The sequence below is a fragment of the Microcebus murinus genome, chromosome 12 (assembly GCF_040939455.1).
Source record: "Microcebus murinus isolate Inina chromosome 12, M.murinus_Inina_mat1.0, whole genome shotgun sequence".
In the NCBI taxonomy this organism is placed as follows: domain Eukaryota; kingdom Metazoa; phylum Chordata; class Mammalia; order Primates; family Cheirogaleidae; genus Microcebus; species Microcebus murinus.
This window is the reverse complement of record NC_134115.1, coordinates 23,707,223-23,726,641: the sequence shown is the minus strand read 5'-3', so window position 1 is coordinate 23,726,641 and position 19,419 is coordinate 23,707,223. Positions and strand designations below refer to the sequence as shown.

The 19,419-nt window shown below is 39.7% G+C and overlaps 1 protein-coding gene across 1 annotated transcript in view; it reads right to left on the bottom strand.

Moving 5' to 3' along the window:
• Nucleotides 1-3,934: 3,934 nt before the first annotated feature.
• TRPM6 (transient receptor potential cation channel subfamily M member 6) overlaps nucleotides 3,935-19,419 on the bottom strand; it is a 162,915-nt gene continuing 147,430 nt past the window's right edge. The window contains exons 37-39 of the mRNA XM_012759807.3: nucleotides 13,834-13,885; nucleotides 8,600-8,706; nucleotides 3,935-5,745 (exon numbers count right to left, since the gene is read on the bottom strand). Of these exons, the coding sequence (XP_012615261.2) occupies nucleotides 5,612-5,745; nucleotides 8,600-8,706; nucleotides 13,834-13,885 (293 nt within the window). The 3' untranslated portion in view covers nucleotides 3,935-5,611. The remainder of the gene's footprint in view (nucleotides 5,746-8,599; nucleotides 8,707-13,833; nucleotides 13,886-19,419) is intronic.

The following is a 19,419-nucleotide window of genomic DNA, read 5'->3' as shown; positions in this document are numbered from 1 at the left end:
CTGGCTAGCATCACATAGCCTTCTATGTCACTGATTTGATCTACCTTTAAATCTCAGCTCCCTCTTTAGTAGCCAATTTAGTCAACTTACATACAAGCAGCATTTTCAAATCTTTGTAATGGGCATAATAGACCTAGCTCATTAAGTTATTGTTCAGATTAAATGAAATTATGTACAGTGCACATTTAATACATATGCCTAGCACATAATGCCTAGGACATAATGACTGTTCAATACATGTTACCTACAGTAATAATAAAAAGTTGTCATTACAAGGATTATAATTGCTGGGCAATGACAGATCAATATATTGTAATCTCCTTAACTGTCTTGAAGATCCTTGAAGACAGAAACGTATCTTATCTAATAAGTCTAACCTTAGTGTCAGGGCACTACATGTGGTAAGGCTCAAAAAATATTTCTTAGATAGGATATAAACCAAACAGTTACATAAACCACAAATCACCAGCACACTTCTCTTCCCACCCTGTCTGTTAAGATATCCCCAAAAGCCCTTTAATGGTAGGCAAACATCCCATCTTACGAAGCCTAGCCCATGTTGGTTTTCATCTGCAACATACATGTAGTCTTCCAGAATGCATCACTCTGGACTTCCTCAGCAAAACAATTCACCAATCCTGCCACCATCCATGACAGCCTCTAACATCACCCATAGCAGTCGTATGCACTTGACCATTACTTCTCGTCCTCCCCTTCATTGCTGTTGCCAGCTCTCTCCTCTCCAAGTCCTTACCAAAAAAATTTCAAAGCTGAATAGGGAATTCCGAAACATGGCAACACACCGAGGGTTTCTTTTGGTCACCAAAGCATCCTGAGGCTCCATGCCCTATGGGCAGTGACCAATAGGACACAGAGCAAAAGATTCATCGAAGCCAAAGTGCAAACCCATGACATCAGTGATGATTTCCCCAAATCACTCCAACAAAAAGTAACGGCTATGGCCACTTTGAGACAGTCATTAGCAAAAGAGTCTCCACCATAATATTTGTGAGGACTTTGTGACTAATTTAGCAGACGGAATTTTGTTTTTAGAGACAGGGTCTCACTCTGTCGCCCAGGCTAGAATGCAGTGGAGTGATCACAGTTCACTCCAACCTCAAATTCCTGGGCTCAAGAAATCCTCCTGCCTCAGTCTCCCAAGTAGCTGGGAGTACAGGCATGCCCTATCACACATGACTAATTTTTTTTTTTTTTGTAGATACAGGATCTCACTATGCTGCCCAGGCTGGTCTCAAACTTCTGAGCTCAAGCCTTCCTCCTACTTTGGCCTCCCAAAGTGCTGGGATTACAGGCATGAGTCGTCATGCCCAGCTCTACCAGATGGAATTTCTAAAGGTTCACAAGGAAAAAATCCACTAAGAGAAGATGAGAATTCTAAAGGAAGTTAGTTGCTAAAAGAAGATGCCAGCAAGCTAAAGGCAAGAATGTTCTTATTACTAAGCCCTATACTAACAAAATGTAAATCATTATTAATTAAAATTTTTTTTAAAACTTCAAGTTTTACAAGCATCTAGATTCTAAACCCACTCTTTTATCATACCCAAAAATGTCACCCATGATGGAACCAGCTTTGGGATTTTACCTTTCCTCCTGGAAGGCTTTCTTTGGGCAAAGGATGGCAAAAGAAATTAACTGAATAAACTTAAATCCATCAAAAAGCAAAATAAATAAGACATACTGTGAAATGGTGAGTTTCCTAATTTTGAACTATTTAATTAAGTTTCAAAACAAAAAAGGAGCAATGAGCTTTTTCCCCTTAGGAAGGAAGAAATAACAGAAATCACTTTTGTGTTTATACTGAAATAGGTCCACTGAGCATCCTCTGTAAACATTAAATAATGATCACATAATATCAAAAATGAAAATCCCTTATTATTTATTGAACTGGATACCATGCTCGCAAGAAGCCTTTTTTAAATGAGATTCTCAAAGAACTTTATAAATGTTCTCTCATTATCATTCACCTTCATTTGAAAAGGTAAGTATCTTCATCTCTGTTTCAGCATTAGGGTTAACAGAAAGGTTAAATGAATTATATAAAGTTATATTAAAAGCCTGTGAATGATAGAGACCAAGGCTTGTTATCCCTTGAGAACTAAACGTCTTTCTTTGAAAAATTAAGCAACTTACCTAATTATTTTTAAGAGAGTGTTTCACAAAAACACAGTATTTTATCTGTACATCATGGTCTAGAAAGAAAAGTCACAAAATAATAACCGTGCCAAATAAAAAAATCAGTGTGGTTTCTAGAATCCTTTCTATTCTGTGTACCCACCCATGTGGCTGGAGATTTGAAATGCTATTTAAGTCTCATTTTCCTTCAGAAGCTAACCTCTGTGGAATAAAATGCTGTTAAAGGGGAAAAATCTTTTCTGTCATTTGACTTTAACTTATGATAAATTAGCTTCAACCAGTTTCTTAGAAAATTGCCCAAGAAATGACTACAGAAAATTAAATACCAAGACTTCAAAGAGGTAAACACACAGCCTTCAAATTCCGACCTCAGAGAATAATCCTCCCTTTCTCATGCTTTGGAGAGATGTGAGTAAAGAAATCATACTAGGGCATGGTAATGAACCATCTTTCAAATGACTTTTCTATCAATCTTCTTTTCAAAGGGTAATAAAGTGATGATTATTTCTAGGCCGTTTCTGGGAAGTTATCATCTCATTTCAATAGTCACCAGTAAAGGACTGCACTCTGGCGTTATCACCAATGGTGATAAGGGCAAGAACTGGGTGAGAATTCAATAGACAAGGTGTAGGTTGTTAAAAGCTATTTCCCAGAAAATTAAAACAGAGAGAGATCAAAAGAATTGTGTTGGGTCTTAAGGAATTGGTAATCATTTCCTTCTAGATTAAAAATGCAAATCTGATTTATTACCTACTGAATGAAATCCACTAGCATTTGAAAGTTTTATTATTTCTTTCAACAAATATTATCAAAAGCATATTGGGTGCCTTGATTTGTGCTAGATGTTGGTGACCAGTTGAGAAGGACAAGAAGACATAACAAGCGCATCTGTGCCATGACTTGTAGAACCAGAACCATCAGTCTCATCTAAAACAACAGTAACAAACAACCACCACCAAAAAAACGGTTTTTTTTTTCAAAGCCTTGACTCAATGATTGATTGTTAGGGATTCTTAGCCATCCCCTAGTACTTGTTTTGAAAATCCACAGAAAATAATAACAGGGTAAGAAACACTCAAGAAACTATATTTAATTCCATTCCCCAGAGCTATAAGAAGCTGTAAGACAGCATAGGACAGAAGTCCCTCCAGGGCCCTATATAGCCTCTTGGAAAGAAACTCCAATGCCCTGGATGCTTGCAGAAGAGGGCTCTGGAACCTGGCTACTTCTCTGGTTCCCAGAGGCAGATCCCATCTGTGATCCAGGCTTTGTGTTCAGATGAGGATTATGGAATCTGTTTTCCTTCAGAGGTTCCTAAAACCACAGCCCTAGCTATGTCTTCTCCTTTGCCCTAATTCTCTTATCCCAGTACTGCCCACTGACAGATAGGGTATGGGTCACATCTCTGGATTCGACATCTGGCCATAAGTCAAATTTTTCTGTTTTTAGCATTAACTAGAAATCCAAACGTGGAACAAAAAATAAGCAAAAAGAAACATGAGACAGAGCTTTTTGAGGGCAAAGAAATGCTACGTTCACCACTGCATCCTCATCACTAATCAAGTATGGAGAAGGCACTTAATAAATATCTATTGAATAAAATTGACTGAATAAAAGAATACTCCACCCTTTTGTGGTCACAATCACTTAAAGCCAAGAATATCACATCACTTTATGCATGCCAGCAATCCCACAGTGACCTTTGCCCAGCAATTTGCCTTTTAAAAATACTACTCTGTTGATTTTTCTTAAAACAAAACAAAACAGCACACCACAGAAATTTGAAATCAAAATGTATTTGCTTTCAAGTTCCATTGCAGGTAACAAATAATTGACCAATGAACTGATGCCTTTAGTTCAACCCTTGGATAGGCAAACTCTGCCTCTTCCCATAGTTGAACGCAGCACTGAGATGAGTACCAAGTGATTCTTTACTGATTCACCGAAAAGGATAAAGTTGTTAAGTCCCCCAAAAGTATTAACAATTTTATCCTCATTGCCAATCAAAAAATTAGCCCTTGGGTAACTCAAACTTACAAGAATCAGACACAATCATTGGCAAACTAAATTTTTGGTTTTCCATCGCCCTAAGCAACATTTCCTCCAAAGCATAAGCGAAGAACGCAGGAGTGTAGATTATAAGAGCAGGTTTAGCAGCAATTCAGCCAACATAAGGACCAAAGATAACGGTTCAGTTGAAAATTTTCAAGCCTAGGAGGTTTGCTGCTGGTAGATTGGAGCACCTTATAATAAAGAAAAAAAAATGAGAGAGAGAGTGAGACAGATACAGGAGGAGAGGGGAGAGGGTTCCCAGCCCTCCACCTCTCCTTGTGTGAAAAGTTCATGCTTGCTCAGAGGTAGGGCAACCCCCCCACACAGCATGCCAGAGGGACGACTGATCCCCCAAACATGCTACTCAGTGTAGCTTCCGGGAGATCTTCATGGGAAACTGGCAACATGTTCTCAGGCAGTACTTTAAAATATACACAGCGCTCTTTAAGGCATGGGAACTCCGCACCTGGAAGGAAGCAAACACCTGGGAAGCCTGTTTTCAGTCTGCAATCATATCTTCCTGACATAGGGTAATTTAACCCGCAATATTATATATGCAACTGTGGAAAAGGAAGTGGTGTTTTAAAGGTTGACTTAGTCAACTCTAACCGATAATATCCCTGAGCTTAAGGGAAGGGAAACTCTCTCTTAAGAATTTCCAGTTTTTCATAGCTTTGTTCTCTTATTAAAAAAAGAAAAAGGAAAAGATGCAAGGGCATTTGTTTTAGATTTCCCTTTTCCTTTCTTTCAGGGAAAACCTGAAATGCTCAGGCATCGTATGATTCACTGACAATACCTCAAACCCCTCTAGATTTCACCAGCATACTAACTTTTTATGTGTTAGCTTGTGCGGGAGTGTGCTCCAATCTGTGCAAAGACACCCTCGTTCCATTGTTTTCCCTATTGTTGCTATTCAAAGTCCTATGCTGTGCAGAGGAGAGAGGGGGAAGTCACATAATTTTTTTTTGTACACATATAGACATAAATACAGTCTGGGGGTGAGGTGATGAATAGCAGTGGAGGGGCGCTGTCTGCACATGCAGTGAGAAAATAAATTAAACTCATCCCCCTGACGCTTCAGCGTGCAGCATGGGCTGCGAGGGTTCCAAGCGACCAGCTAAAGCAATGAGGTATAAAGGAACAGCATTCCCGGCTGACTCGTCCAAGTGTCTTCCCGAGGAACTTGAGGATGGAGATGCAAAGTGCCCAGTGCAGAGGTCGATACCTAGGAGAACCCAACCATCGTACACCAGGGATGCCTTGGTCATGTGCAGAGAGAGGCTCGGAAGGCATGTCCCATACGGAGGCTCAGACGTGACTCATCACGGTTGTGTCAACTGATCGCCGTCACCATAGAGCTCATGGCAGGAGGGGCCAGCACGTGGCCGGCTTGCTTCTCCCCTTTTCACAGTCGTGTAAGATCTTCTGGGGAATTTCTAGCCCTCTCCCTTGCTGGATGTCCCTCCACTGGTTCTACTTTGACCTCGAGTCCAAAGGTGGAGTTTATCCTTCCAGGGGAATAGTCGTTTCTTTTTAAATCTGCAAGGAAGACAAGTAGGAAGGTAATTAAGAGTGGATCCCCAAGAACCTGCTACTGTTCATGCAGCTAGATTGGACTATAGGCTTTGCCAAGTGTTCAGAGAGGTCTCTTCTTCCTCGGGCCATGGACACATGGCACTAGAACCCCAGGCCGTGCCCAAACCAAGCCTCCTCCCACCGCAATGCCCACGGGCGGCTCTAACGCCCCCATGCTTTTTAGGCACTGTTGACAGGGCAGGGATTCAACATGCAACGCCCTGTGAGGCACAACCTGGCCAGAGTTAAGGGGGGCCAAACTGGAAACTGGGCATTTCCACTGCAGAGGGACAGGTGGGGCGGGGAGGGCAGCCTACGGCAGCTCCAGATCTCAGTGGTCAGTTTTCTGCAAGAGCTATGCCTCAGGTTTGGTGCCGCCTGAAAAGTTTCATCCAGCTATCAGATCCTATGCTTCCTAAGGCCTCCTTTCTCCATTTGAAAAAAGAAATTAAAAGAAAACATTAATAATAGGGGTAACTTTTGGGAGAAAGATATGGAGGAAAATGGGCTTTAAATGTACACCTTTTTGTGCAGCATTGATTACATTTGGTAACCTTAAACTTATATTTCTTATATTAATTTTAATGGTAAATAGGGATTGCCTGGACATAAGCTAATACATATTTTATATATATATATGTTTTGTTTTGTTTTGTTTTTTTTCCTGAGATAGGGTCTTGCTTTGTAGCCCAGGCTAGATTGCACTGGTGTTACCACAGCTCACTGCAACCTCAAACTCCTGGATTCAAGTGAACCTCCTGCCTCAGCCTGCTAAGTAGCTGCCTGGCTAATGTTTTTTTTTTTTTTGTAGAGACGGGTCTTGCTCTTGCTTAGGCTGGTCTCAAACTCCTGACTTCAAGCAGTACTCCCGCCTCAGCCTCCCAAAATTCTAGGATTACAGGCATGAGCCACCATGCCTAGCCCATACTATATTTTAATAAGAACCAACTGAACATATACATGTCACTTAATTAAGTCCTCACATCAACTTTAAGGCAGGTGCTATTATGCCCAGTTTACAGATAAAGAAACTGAAGCCCAAGGTCACATAGCTTGCAAAAAGCAGAACTGCGATGTGAGTTCAATCTGTCTGGCTCTGGAGCCCATGCCCTTTCCACTGAACTGCCTCTCTTTTAAAAAATAAATAAATAAGGCATAATCAAACAAAAAAGAAAAGTCGCCTCTAATCCTGTTTGCCAGGCTAAACTCTTTTTTCGTTCAGATTACCAAATGTGAGTAAATGAGATTTCTTATTTCTACTTAAATGTTAGTTAAAAACTAAAGTTTTGAAAGGAAACATAAATTAGGTCTAGAGATGGAAAAATTACTGAATTACTCACTCAAAAATTACTGAATATACTCACCAGGGTAGTATAAAAAAAAATTATCTCAACCTTAATCCTATAGAACAGCTAAGTGGGCTCAAGGGTTAGAAGCAGCAAATTATGTCTAGAGTCTCCCTGTCTCCCAGCTGGTCAGATGTAGTCCCTGTGTCTTTAAGAATGGAGGCTGCCCTGTCCAGGGTACAGACTGGGGAGAGGCCAGTGCCTGAGGATGTGGAGTTCATGGATGGACTCCAGCCTGCAATCATGAGATGACTCAGATATCTGCCAGCTCCTGCCTCCTGCAAGGCCCTCACCTGGAGGCCCCAGTGCTCCTCAGCCCAGCCCCAGCCCCTCCCTGGGCTCCTTCTGACCAGAGAGGAAGCCAGTGGGCAGCTCAGCTCCACGCTGGTCTCTTTGCCCAGGCCTGGTGTGTGATTTATAAGAGTGAGTCGTGGCAGTCATGAGAGTCACGGCCCCCCACCCCTTGACTGCTCTCTTTTGATCTCCCCATCCCCCCCCCATCACCCCTGGCTGACACACTATATTCCCACTGGCCTGGAGGCCTGCTCCAAATCCCAGTCTTTTGCTAGGTCTTGCCCACAAGAGCTCACCCATCTCCAACTCCAACAAGACTAGAAATTGCCCCTTTTGCTTACAACTTTGCACCTGCTCCATCCCAGGTTATGACGGCCGGTGCTTTCTTACTGATTTCCAGTTCAGGGTGTGATCATTTATTAGAAGGCAGGAAAGGCTACTCGACTTCAAATACGTGAAATCCCATTTTAAGGACAAGTTTGGTACGACCAAAGAAAAACAGTGAGCAAGCCGAGGCGGACGGAAAGCCTCCCTTCTGAGACAAAAGAAAAGAATGCAACAGAGCTGGGACTGCCAATTTGGAGGGCACAGGCTTCCAGCTGCTTGCTTTTATAGTAGGAATATTTTCTGTGGCGATGATATTGGTTTCAGAGAAAGTGGACTACATTATCGAATCAGATTGTTTTTTTAAAAAAAAAAGTATTATGATGTATGCTTAAAGTGGCAGGATTTTAGCATCATTTTAATTGCTGGACATTATTTTGCTCCATACCACACCCTCCCAAGGGTCCAGTGGGTAGATTAGAATAGAAAAGGACTGCTGTGGGCAACACGATGCAGCATGGGCTGGGAGTGGGCAGGATCCAAAGCAGAGGGGCAGAGACCTGCCTCGGTCAGATTTCACCCCATTTAAGTCCATGAAAGTTTTCCCTTGGAATGACTGTGACAAGCATCGGGCCCCATGTTGTTTTATCACATTTTGGCAGAACCTAAAGTAAATCCCTGTCCTTTTAATCCCTTTAGAGACTTGAAAATTTTGCAGTCAGAAAGTCAGGCTCTGCGAATGACTGCGAATGAGATAAAAATGTGATTAAGATTTCCTACTCTATCCCAGGTTACAATGGATGTTGTTCTATGAGAGATTTACTTAGAGAAAAATAGAACTGTTGGTGGCATACCCGGGAGTTTGAGCTTCCGGCAGCAGGAGTTGCAACGATGTTTTGCAATGAAGTTTCTAATTGCATCTTCCCCCAAATTGGCTGGTCCAAACACCATTCCTCTTGATCTAGAGGAAATATCAGAATACCAATTAGATCACAGCTAAGAAAAAGGAGCTCAACTAGGATTCTCTGAGATACCGAACAGTATCCCGTAGTAACCCAGTAAACTCGAAGGAGCCAACAAAGAACAGAGCACTTTGGGGAAGCAACAATGTTAGGTTTGCACATTTAAAATTCAAATGCACTTAAATCTTTGTACCCAACTCCGAGACCTACTGTGAAACGCATTTCAACACTAATCTGATAGAAGAGTGAATTTTCCATGTACCACATTAAGACAAAATACAGCAAAACCCTTTTTAATGCATATGGGGTGAGAGAATGACATTCATTACCAAATGTTCTCCTAGAATACCCCAAAGGTAAGGCATAAAGTAAAAGAAATTTGCGATTGGAACATACCTTCTAAAAAGATGCATATACATTGTTTCCAACCCAAATACTTTTCTTACAATAACCATCCTCAAAAACAAAAACCAGGCTAAAGCCCTAGATCCAGTCAGTAGTCATGGCTCTTTCAAAAGCCACTTTCTACCCTGCAAACTGCTATATAGCTAGCCTCTTTCTGGAAAGGCAAGACTACTGGATTATTAGATAATATGATTATTAGATTATTATTAGGTTATTAGATAATGTGATTGTGGAAGTAAACTACATATGTTCCACATAGATGACAAAAATTATAAATAGACCCAGTATATATAGGGCACATTTGGGATACTCTATAACTGTAATAGGTCCCTGGCAGATTCTAAGATCAATGTTCACCCATTAGCACATCAGGTACAACCATTATTCCACAGACTTTGACACTTTGCACACCACACAACACGGCAAACCAGAAACACTTCCAGAACACACAGCACACCAGAAACACTTCCCAAGAAACTTTACGAAAGCTAATATTTTATTTTAATGACATGCAGAGTGGAAACAGCACATTTTAAAATCTGAACTCAATTACTGCTCTTAAATACCACGTCTTAAGAAAAAAGAGAAGCAAACTATCACAAAAGGAAACAATAAACTTCGCTTCTAAGGAATGCGGTTTTTCAAAAGGACCGGGGTGTAAAAATGGACTTTTTTCCATCCGAGGACTGAAACATTTATCTCAATTTCCACTTCCTTTTGGCAGAATAACAGTAGCTGCTCTGAAGATGTGCCAAGCTCAGAATGAGGGCTGATGTCAGTTTGATCTCAGATTGCCTCTTTGCTCTGAGGCGAGTAGGTGGAGGAAATCTCTTGGGAAGACAAAGTGAGCAGACACCCAGGATTAACTTTCCCGGTCACTCAATCGCTTTGACAAAGTACAGCTCTGGTGGTATTTACCCGGCTGCGTAAGCTGCCTCCTATTAACCATTCCCCTCTCTCGGTCCATCTGGTAAGGAACCACTTCAATAAGGTGAAACTGAAGGTGGCAAAAAGTAGACTCACTTGGTATTTAGACCAGAATTCTCTGACGCTGATAAAGTGAAAACCAAGGCATTATTTTAGTCGTTTAAATTGAAGAATTTCTTTTTTGTAGTCTCTCCAGCATGACCCTGTTGGGAATATTTCACTCATTTGCATTCCATACCTGCCATTTCTTCCCTCCCGGTAAAGCACGAAAACTCCCAACGTAGAGATGTTAGCATTGATTCTCAGATAAAAACGGGACACTAAATCATTTCTCTCTATGAGCTTTGTGAAAGTTAAAACAAAATGATCAAAATTACCACCAATGTATATATCAGGGGTTCACCTACTCCCTGTGCAGAGGAGAGGGAAGGGGGGTTGTAGGGACATTCATTTGCATCTATACCCTACAGCATGCCTAGAGCCTTGCAGTCTCAGATAACCAAGTTAAAAAAAAAAAATACAAGTAGCTGTTTTCCAGATTTTTCACAACACAGGAAAAGCAGGTGGTAGCTTGGTTCCACATGCGAGGAAACGCTAATTAGTGCCATCTATACATAGATTTACTAAAGAACATCTCATCATCGTCTCATACTTGTCAAATGCCCAAAACCATCAAGGCAGTAAAGCTAAAAAGATATAATCCCAAACTACCAATAACCAAGGCAGAAGTTTGGGGAGAGTTAAGAGACAATGGGCATTAGAAACAATGGGCATTAGACAATGGGCATTAGAATTCACACCACAAAAACATCTCTTTTGGTAGAGGATCATTCCCTTTCTTTCACTGACGCCCTTTTCCTCCTCGGCAAGTTACCATCTTCTCTGAGCTTCAGTTTTCTCATTTGTGAACTGGGATTGAAAATGCTTACTTCCATGGTTGCTAAGGCTAAAGTATTATAAATTACGTAAAAAGGCTTGCTTAAATCGGTGCTTCTCAAACTTTAATTTACACCCAATGACCTGAGGATCGTGTGAAAATTCAGATTCTGGCTCAGTAGGTCTCAGGGTCGTCCTGAGATTCTGCCTGTCTGACAACATCCTAGATGATGCTGATGTGGTTGATCTGCGGCCTGGGCTTTGTGTAGCAAGGGCTTCAACACGGAGGGCATTCAAAAACGTGAGCCTCATCAAACGAATTAGATGTAATTCCCCAGCGTCATGAGAAAATAGCATTCCTTGTTTTCTTAACCATGAGGACCAACTGCACCCAAAATTGGGTGACTCCACAAAACCAGGCCACAATGATGCCATCCCACCAGTATCCTCAAGTCATAAAAAATAAAAGTTGCCGTAAGACAGAGGTTGTCAGCCCTGGTTGCCCAAAGAGTCACATGGGGAACTTTTAAAAAATACAAGCATCAGGGCCCTATCTTCAGAGATTCTAATGTGATGCCAATCCTGGGCATCTTTTTTTTTTTTTTTTAAGTTCCCCAGGTGACCTTAATAGAAATTGAGACCCACTGGCCTATGGAATGCAATTAAATACTCAACTGTCAAGTGGGATAATATAACTTTAAAATTCTAAAAGATGGAATATTCAGGTCATATTAAATGACATATGCCAAGGTCAAAATTTAATAAATGATAGACAGTATACATAAACTTGGTTCATTATATATGCAAAAAAAATTTGCTGCAAAATTATAAAGAAAGTACTTACAGTACAAGTTTCCTACTACTAACTCTTGGGCACACAGGGCTACTGAAGAAATAATATCCTTAACTAAAAACACTTTAGCTCTGCTAAAGTGAAAAATAACAATGTCTTTATGTATACCCTAAGGGTTACAACATGGGCTCCACAGTCAAATAAGTATCATAAAAATTAGATACATACAAATAATATAGATCACTTTTACCTTGTCTAGCTCACCTAGTCCAATTAAATGTGTAATACACTTTTAGGAGATGGACCTCTTTCCATAGAAGTCTACATATTTAAGAAGCCAGGTGTGGTAGCTCACACCACTAATCACAGCATGTTGGGAGGCCAAGGTGGGAGGATCACTTGAGGCCAGGAGTTCAAGACCAGCCTGAGCAACACAGTGAGACTCCCTCATTTCTACAAAAAAAATTTTAAAATTAGCCAGACATGGTGGTGCGTGCTTGTAATCCCAGCTACTCAGGAGGTGAAGGCAGGAGGGTCATTTGAGCCTGGGAGTTGGAGGTTGCAATGAGCTGTGATCACACCACTGCACTCTACTCTGGTGACAGAGACTGTATCTCAAAAAAAAGAAAAGAAACCTACATATTTAGATTAAATCATTCATTAAAAGAACAGAGGCCAGGCATGATGGCTCGCGCCTGTGATCTTAGCACTCTGGGAGGCCGGGGCAGGCGGATTGCTCGATGTCAGGAGTTCCAGACCAGCCTGAGCAAGAGTGAGACTCCGTCTCTACTATAAATAGAAAGAAATTAATTGGCCAACTAATATATATATAGAAAAAAATTAGCCGGCATGGTGGCGCATGCCTGTAGTCCCAGCTACTCAGAAGGCTGAGGCAGTAGGATTGCTTGAGCCCAGGAGTTTGAGGTTGCTGTGAGCTAGGCTGACACCATGGCACTCACTCTAGCCTGGGCAACAAAGTGAGACTCTGTCTCAAAAAATAAATAAATAAATAAAAGAACAGAGCATTCATGCAGTGAACATAATATGATTTCTGGGGGAAGGAAAGTAAAAATTTCAGGTTGTATTATATTGGCAGTGCCCAGTTCTATAGTTTATATATATTTTCTACCACCTAGGAATCAAGTATAGACATTTATGACAACTAAAAAGTAAAAACGCTGTGTGCTAGCCAGTTCTCAAAGAGTGGTCTTTGGAGCATCAGAATCACCTGGGAACTTGTTAGAAATGCAGATTATTTGGCCCCATCCCAAAACTACTGAATCAGAAACTTGAGGAGTGGGGCCCCACAATCTGTGTTTCAACAAGCTCTCCTGGTGATCATGATGCAAGCTCATGTCTGGAAACCACTGTTGTCTGCCATGTTGACCAGTGCTTAATTAGCACCATCCCTTCTTCCTACTCCACCATTAACAGGAGAACATAACCTCAGATTCTCTGCTGCCAAATCTTCCCAAAAACTTGCTTATGGAATAAAATGCCCATGGGAATTCAAGGACATGTGGGTGACTCATCCCTTTATATAATTTAAACTTCAGCTACGAATTAATTCAGATAATCTGATACTTCATATTTAAGCCCCATTGTTTTGGCATCTCAGATTTGCTATTACTCAATAGCACACTTTGTTGCCCTCAGTTTCATTTCATAAGCACGTGATGGAAGATACCACCCGTGATAAGATGCAATGACTCAACTGTGAGGGCAACAAAGAAAACTGCTTCTCCTGTGATGTTGATTATTTTCATGTCACACCCTATAGAGGCTAAGCTTACCCATATTTTTCTTGTGTTTCAGCCACTAGAACACTCAGAGTCAAATCTGCAACCAAATTCTGACTGCTGCACTGGTCCTTATAATTTCCATTTATGTGTATTAGCTTAACTCTAGATTTAATCTTATTTTATGTCCATGTTTTCTTTTTACCCCCTGTCCCTAATCTATGCTTTTTGAAAAATCTTATTATACTGGGTCTATATACATGAGCTGCCTCAAAAACCTTTCTAGGATCTAGGCAAGGAACATATATGTTTATAAATTATTTTTAAAAACCATTTACAATGTGTTAAATGCAATTTTCTAAATGATAACACATAAATTAACTTACTGTTTGTCTTCAGGTTTTATAACAGATGGATCTGTCAAATTTTCTCCAACGCCTCAAAAGAAGAAACAAAATTCATTTAGCAAATGGAAGTTTCGTTTTCTTAGAAATTCAAGAAGATAATAATTAAATCCTAATTTCTTATTTTAAAATTCACAGTCACTCTGTAGTAAATTACACATCATGTAAATTAAATGTACTATAAAAATTGTGCAGGAGTCTTTGAAAATTTACATTAATGCACTGTCTCCCCCATCCCCTCTGTTATAATAAACTTCTAGGCCACGAATGAATGTTTTAGTGGTGTGTTTGCTGTTACCAATAGTGGCATCTGTCATTCATTTCTCACTTATATATACACTAGACATTCTTAATTTTATTTTTCTTGAATTATTAGCAATCATAAGAGTATTATCGTCTTATCCTTATTTTACATTTCATTCTCATTTACATCAATAAGTGCACTGATGTTCAGAGAGATTATGTCATTTGTCAGAGACTGCACAGTCCAGGTGTGGTCAAAACAGGATTGAAGCTGAGCCAAAGCTTGTGTTCCTCCCACTAGTCTGCGGTCTTCTTAGGTAGACTCCATCAAGTCTCAGCAAGGTGCATGATGCTATATAGTTTTGCAGGTCAACCTCTGCTCCATCAAAGAGACACATAAAATGCTATATATATATACATATATATAGCATTTATATATATATATATATAGCATTTATAAACAGTAGAATAAAAAATGACACTAAATTCTTGATCTGAGTGCTAGTTATACCTGTGTGCTCAGTTGTGAAAATTCTTTGAGAGGTATGCTTATGCTACATGCACTCTTCTGAATGTATGTTAGTCTTCAATAAAATTTACCCTTTAAAAAATGACACCAAAGCCTAAAAGAATAACACAGGTGCAATTTAAAGCTGAAATTTATCAAAACAGAGATCAAAGTGAATCTCATAAAATGCAAACAGTGAGGAGATTGATTTCCAATGGTAGTAGCATTTTAGGTCCGCCAGTTAGACAGGTGAATGTACCATCTGGGCACAATCCAAATTGTGCAATTTCTGAGATCATTCTCTAATCGACACTGGCTTTCTTTTTGGTCAAAAGAGACCAGCTTTGTGGAAAGATTATTTAAAAATTATACAAAATTTATAACATTGTTATGTATTTCTACTTATTGAAAAGACTCAGGTTTTCTAATCTTTTTTAAAAAACTCATGTTTTCTGATCTTTTCTTAAAAAGATTTTTGCTATGTTTAGTATGTTTTACAATATGCTAAACCTTCACAAGAAACTATCATCCTTATAGACTTTTACCCTAAGAAACTGACTTCCTTAGGAAAATAACATGGAGTAACCTAGATCTAGGAGCAGGAGTTTTCAATGTTTTTGTGTTATGATCCTGTTTGTAAATCTGGTAAAACAAAGGGAGCCCATTCTCAGAATAATGTTTGAAAATGCATAATTTAAGTACATAGGATTATAAAAGAAACCAATAATGTTGAAATACAGTTATCAAAATATTTACATACTTGTATTGGAATACACAGGCTTCTTTATTAATACACTAAATAACAGGATCTAGCATAAGCCTATCAACTACTATAACATCCAAGAAGTGGCAAATATAAACAGTATTTTGAGATATCTGCTAACACTGTAAAATGCTACGTTAATATCTGTAATTTCTATTGCGAACAATCACAGGTACCACTAATAGCACTGTGGTTTGTGGTCTACAACACAACTGAAGGAAATGATGAATTTCAGCCACAGGTTAGTGAAAATAAAGGTGTAATGTATTTTCTTTTTTTTTTTTTTATTTATTTTTTTTTTTTAAGCAATTTCAAGTAGATGTAAGTATTTTCTTATCAAAGTGTATAGACCCTATGAATTCTATCCCGGGACCCTTTCATAACCCCTGGTTTAGAATCTCTTTGTGCACTGATTTTGAATAGGGGTGGAGAAAACAGGCTGAAACACAAGCACAGGGGCAAGTGCGCAAAACATATTTTGCTCCGCCCTTATTCTTTTTAAACAAAAAGTCATAGGAAGAACCTGGGCACTTTATATTTTTCTCATCACATATATAAGAAGGAACAGTGTAGAGAAACCCTGCTTTTCTAACCATGGAGAAAATAAACAGAACAACAGACAGAAAGATGACCCTAACACCATCAATAGAGAGAATAAAGGCTACCAATACTTTATCTGTTTAAGTGCAGACTTAACTTTAAGCCTGAAGTTTACAGCAAGGATGAAAGCTTTAAGCTGACAGGTCTGAGAAAACTATAAGTTTAAGCTAGGAATATGCACAGTACCTAAAGATGCAATGTCAATTAGGAAAAAGGAAGTTTTGTAGGAACAAACAAATGGTCTATCAAAATCACATCAGCCTGTTTAGTTTAAATCTTGTTGCTCGTGAGGCAGAAGTGAAAGGATCCAAGTTCCACTCACAACTCCATCACCTTCTAGGTGTGTAGCCTGGATACCTTCCTTAACCTCTCTGAATCTCAGTTTTGTCATCTGAAAGTGTGAATAATTATAGGCTTTGTCTTCCAGAGTTTCTGAGAGGATTAAATGAATCACTGTACACAAACTGCTTGGCAAAGTATCTGACCCATAGGAAGCTAAAAAATGTTAACTTATTTGTATTATCTTTCTTCTATCAAAGACCTCTTGGGAAGTGAAACTTTACTTTTTTACCACTGATAAAATCATGTTTCTAATTATCTCAGCACTAGGTTCTCTAACGAACAGGACCCCTTATAAGAATGAGAGTAAGGAGTATCCACGAACCTATATGCCCCTAAACCCAACCTGACAGTTCAAGATTAGCCAATAAATACATATTTTCAGGCCCTCAAGTGGCAGAAGGACCTTCCAAAGTATGAAAACTAGAGAGCAAGGCAGAGCTCCAATAGTACCAATGGCATTCACACAATTATGCCGCACTACCAGCTGTCTCTCCCAGGTACACAAAAAATCACCAAATTGGCAAAGTTAAACATCAGAGCTCCTACTATCCACATATTCTACTTAATATTTGGAAAATATGGAAAAAATAAGACATAGACATTTTTATATCTAAAAATTCCCAATGATATCTCTTTACCAGCTTTACCAGAGTAAATGTCCATGCCCAGAGGATATGCAGCAGGCCCTTAAGAGAAACTCAGAGATATACATTGTGACCCAAAGCACCTTTGGCTACATCTACATCTATAGAAAGAAGCTTCCTTCTTTGTAGCACCAGAATTCACAACATTGATACTAATGCTGACTTATTCTGGAAACTATTTTGTTGAATAAAGAATTAATATCTCAGGCCGGGCGCTGTGGCTCACGCCTGTAATCCTAGCTCTTGGGAGGCCGAGGCGGGCGGATTGCTCGAGGTCAGGAGTTCAAAACCAGCCTGAGCGAGACCCCGTCTCTACTATAAATAGAAAGAAATTAATTGGCCAACTGATATATATATAAAAAAAAAAATTAGCCGGGCATGGTGGCGCATGCCTATAGTCCCAGCTACCCGGGAGGCTGAGGCAGAAGGATCACTCGAGCCCAGGAGTTTGAGGTTGCTGTGAGCTAGGCTGACGCCACGGCACTCACTCTAGCCTGGGCAACAAAGTGAGAGACTCTGTCTCAAAAAAAAAAAAAAAAAAAAAAAGAATTAATATCTCCAGAAGACCTTTGAAAAATAATGAGCTAAAAAAAATAAAACCACTATGAACCACTATAATTTGAAATACAATTATTTGTAATTTCCATTGCTGGGAATTAAATGTTGGATTTTAAATGTAATGATGATGATTCGGGCCCTCACACGTAGGGTTTTTAAGTGGAAAGAGACCAGAGAACTTCAGTGTAATTACAAGTGATTGGAAATTGGTCACGCCTCTCCTTAGAGTACAGCTTCCTGGCCTGGTGTGGCAGCTTCTGGGTTAATGATTGTCACTCTCTTGAAAGAAAGCAAAGAGAGGAAAAAAAGAAGAAAGTGAAAGAATAGACTACCCCAGTAATTTCTCACTCCTTTCCTTCAAAGCACTGGGGAGCCACAGCACACTAATCAGGTCCTTATTCTACAGAGGCCGAAGCTGGAATCTCCCTGCAGTACCACCAACGCCACTCAGCTGTGGGTAGAGTCCCCCACAACTGCAGATGAACCTCCATTTTAAAGAGTCACGCAGAGATTCATACTAACAAAAACAATAACATCTACTGAGGGCTACGTGTCAGAAATTTGGTTCATTTCAGTCCCTTAGCAACCCTGCGACTTGAGTGCATAATATTATTTTCCCCATTTACAAATGAGAGAAGTGGAACGCAAGGTGGTAGCTGTGTGGATCGTGCAGCTAATGCATGGTGTGGTCGGGGGTCAGACCCACCACTGCAACTCCTGAGCCCCCCTCCTCACTGCTGCCTCTGAGCCTCCCCACCTGCACTCCCACCACTCAGACAGTGCACATCGTCTCTCCAAAGACCAGAAATACAAATAAATGAAATACAATACAAAACTGAACTAACTTTTAAGCGACATTAAAATGCATTATATTTTCCCCATTTTCCCTTTCCAAGCTGGTTTGGATTAAATGTAATAATACACATAAGCCTTTAGTCAAGTGGCTGGCACAAAATAAGTACTTAGTAAATGTTAGCTAATTCTATAGTAGTAGTAGCAGAACTGTTTATAATTGCTCTTATAGGATTCATGTTCTTCCACAAATTCAGGCCTATCCAATTGGTCAATACTCTCAGATAAGTACCTCAAATTTCATTTCGCCCATTCTATGATGTCCACTCTTCCCTTCTTTGAAGGTCAATGTTTTGACATAGTTTATTTGGAGTGGCCTATTTCTGCAATTCACATAATTGCCCAGTAAAAGAATAAAGTTAATTCCCCTTTCCCCCCAAGACTATCAACACAGCATTTGTTCTGTTTAATGTCACTTTGGATTACTAAGAGACATAAAAATCCCCAAACATAAACATCATTAAACAAAAACCTATTTAAGTGGAATACAAAACACACTGAAGAGTCATCATTAATTCCTTAAAGTTTTTCTTTGGTTGTTTTTTTGTTTCTGTTTTTCTTTTTTAAACAACTCCACCCAAAGCTCAAAGCACAAACAGTCAAGTACAGATGAAAACAATCTTTCCCCAAGTTGAGCTACAAAAACAGATGCCTTGGGCATCAGTGTTCTGGGTTTATATGGATCAAGTACTTGCTGGTTTAAAAGCTGAATCATCTTGGTCATTTTAACTTTGTTTATATTGCTTCCTAAAATACTGTGTTTGAGGGTTAGAAATATAATTCAACCCTGTGAACAGCCAAAATCTCAAAAGACAGAAGTATTCATATATAGTTTAAAACTTGCCTATGCGTCCTTGAGCATGTGACTTAAATTTCAATCAATGTGACATTGCAGTCTTACTGGACTTTGCTTACGATGCCTCAGGACTGTCTGTTTATCTGCACTTTCCCCAACCTCCAAGCCTTGCTTTCAGCATAGACTCCCAGAACTGAAGAGCTAGGGAAGTCAGAGAGGAAAAGAAAAAGGCCCAAGTTGTTTAAATGAACCATAAGATGGT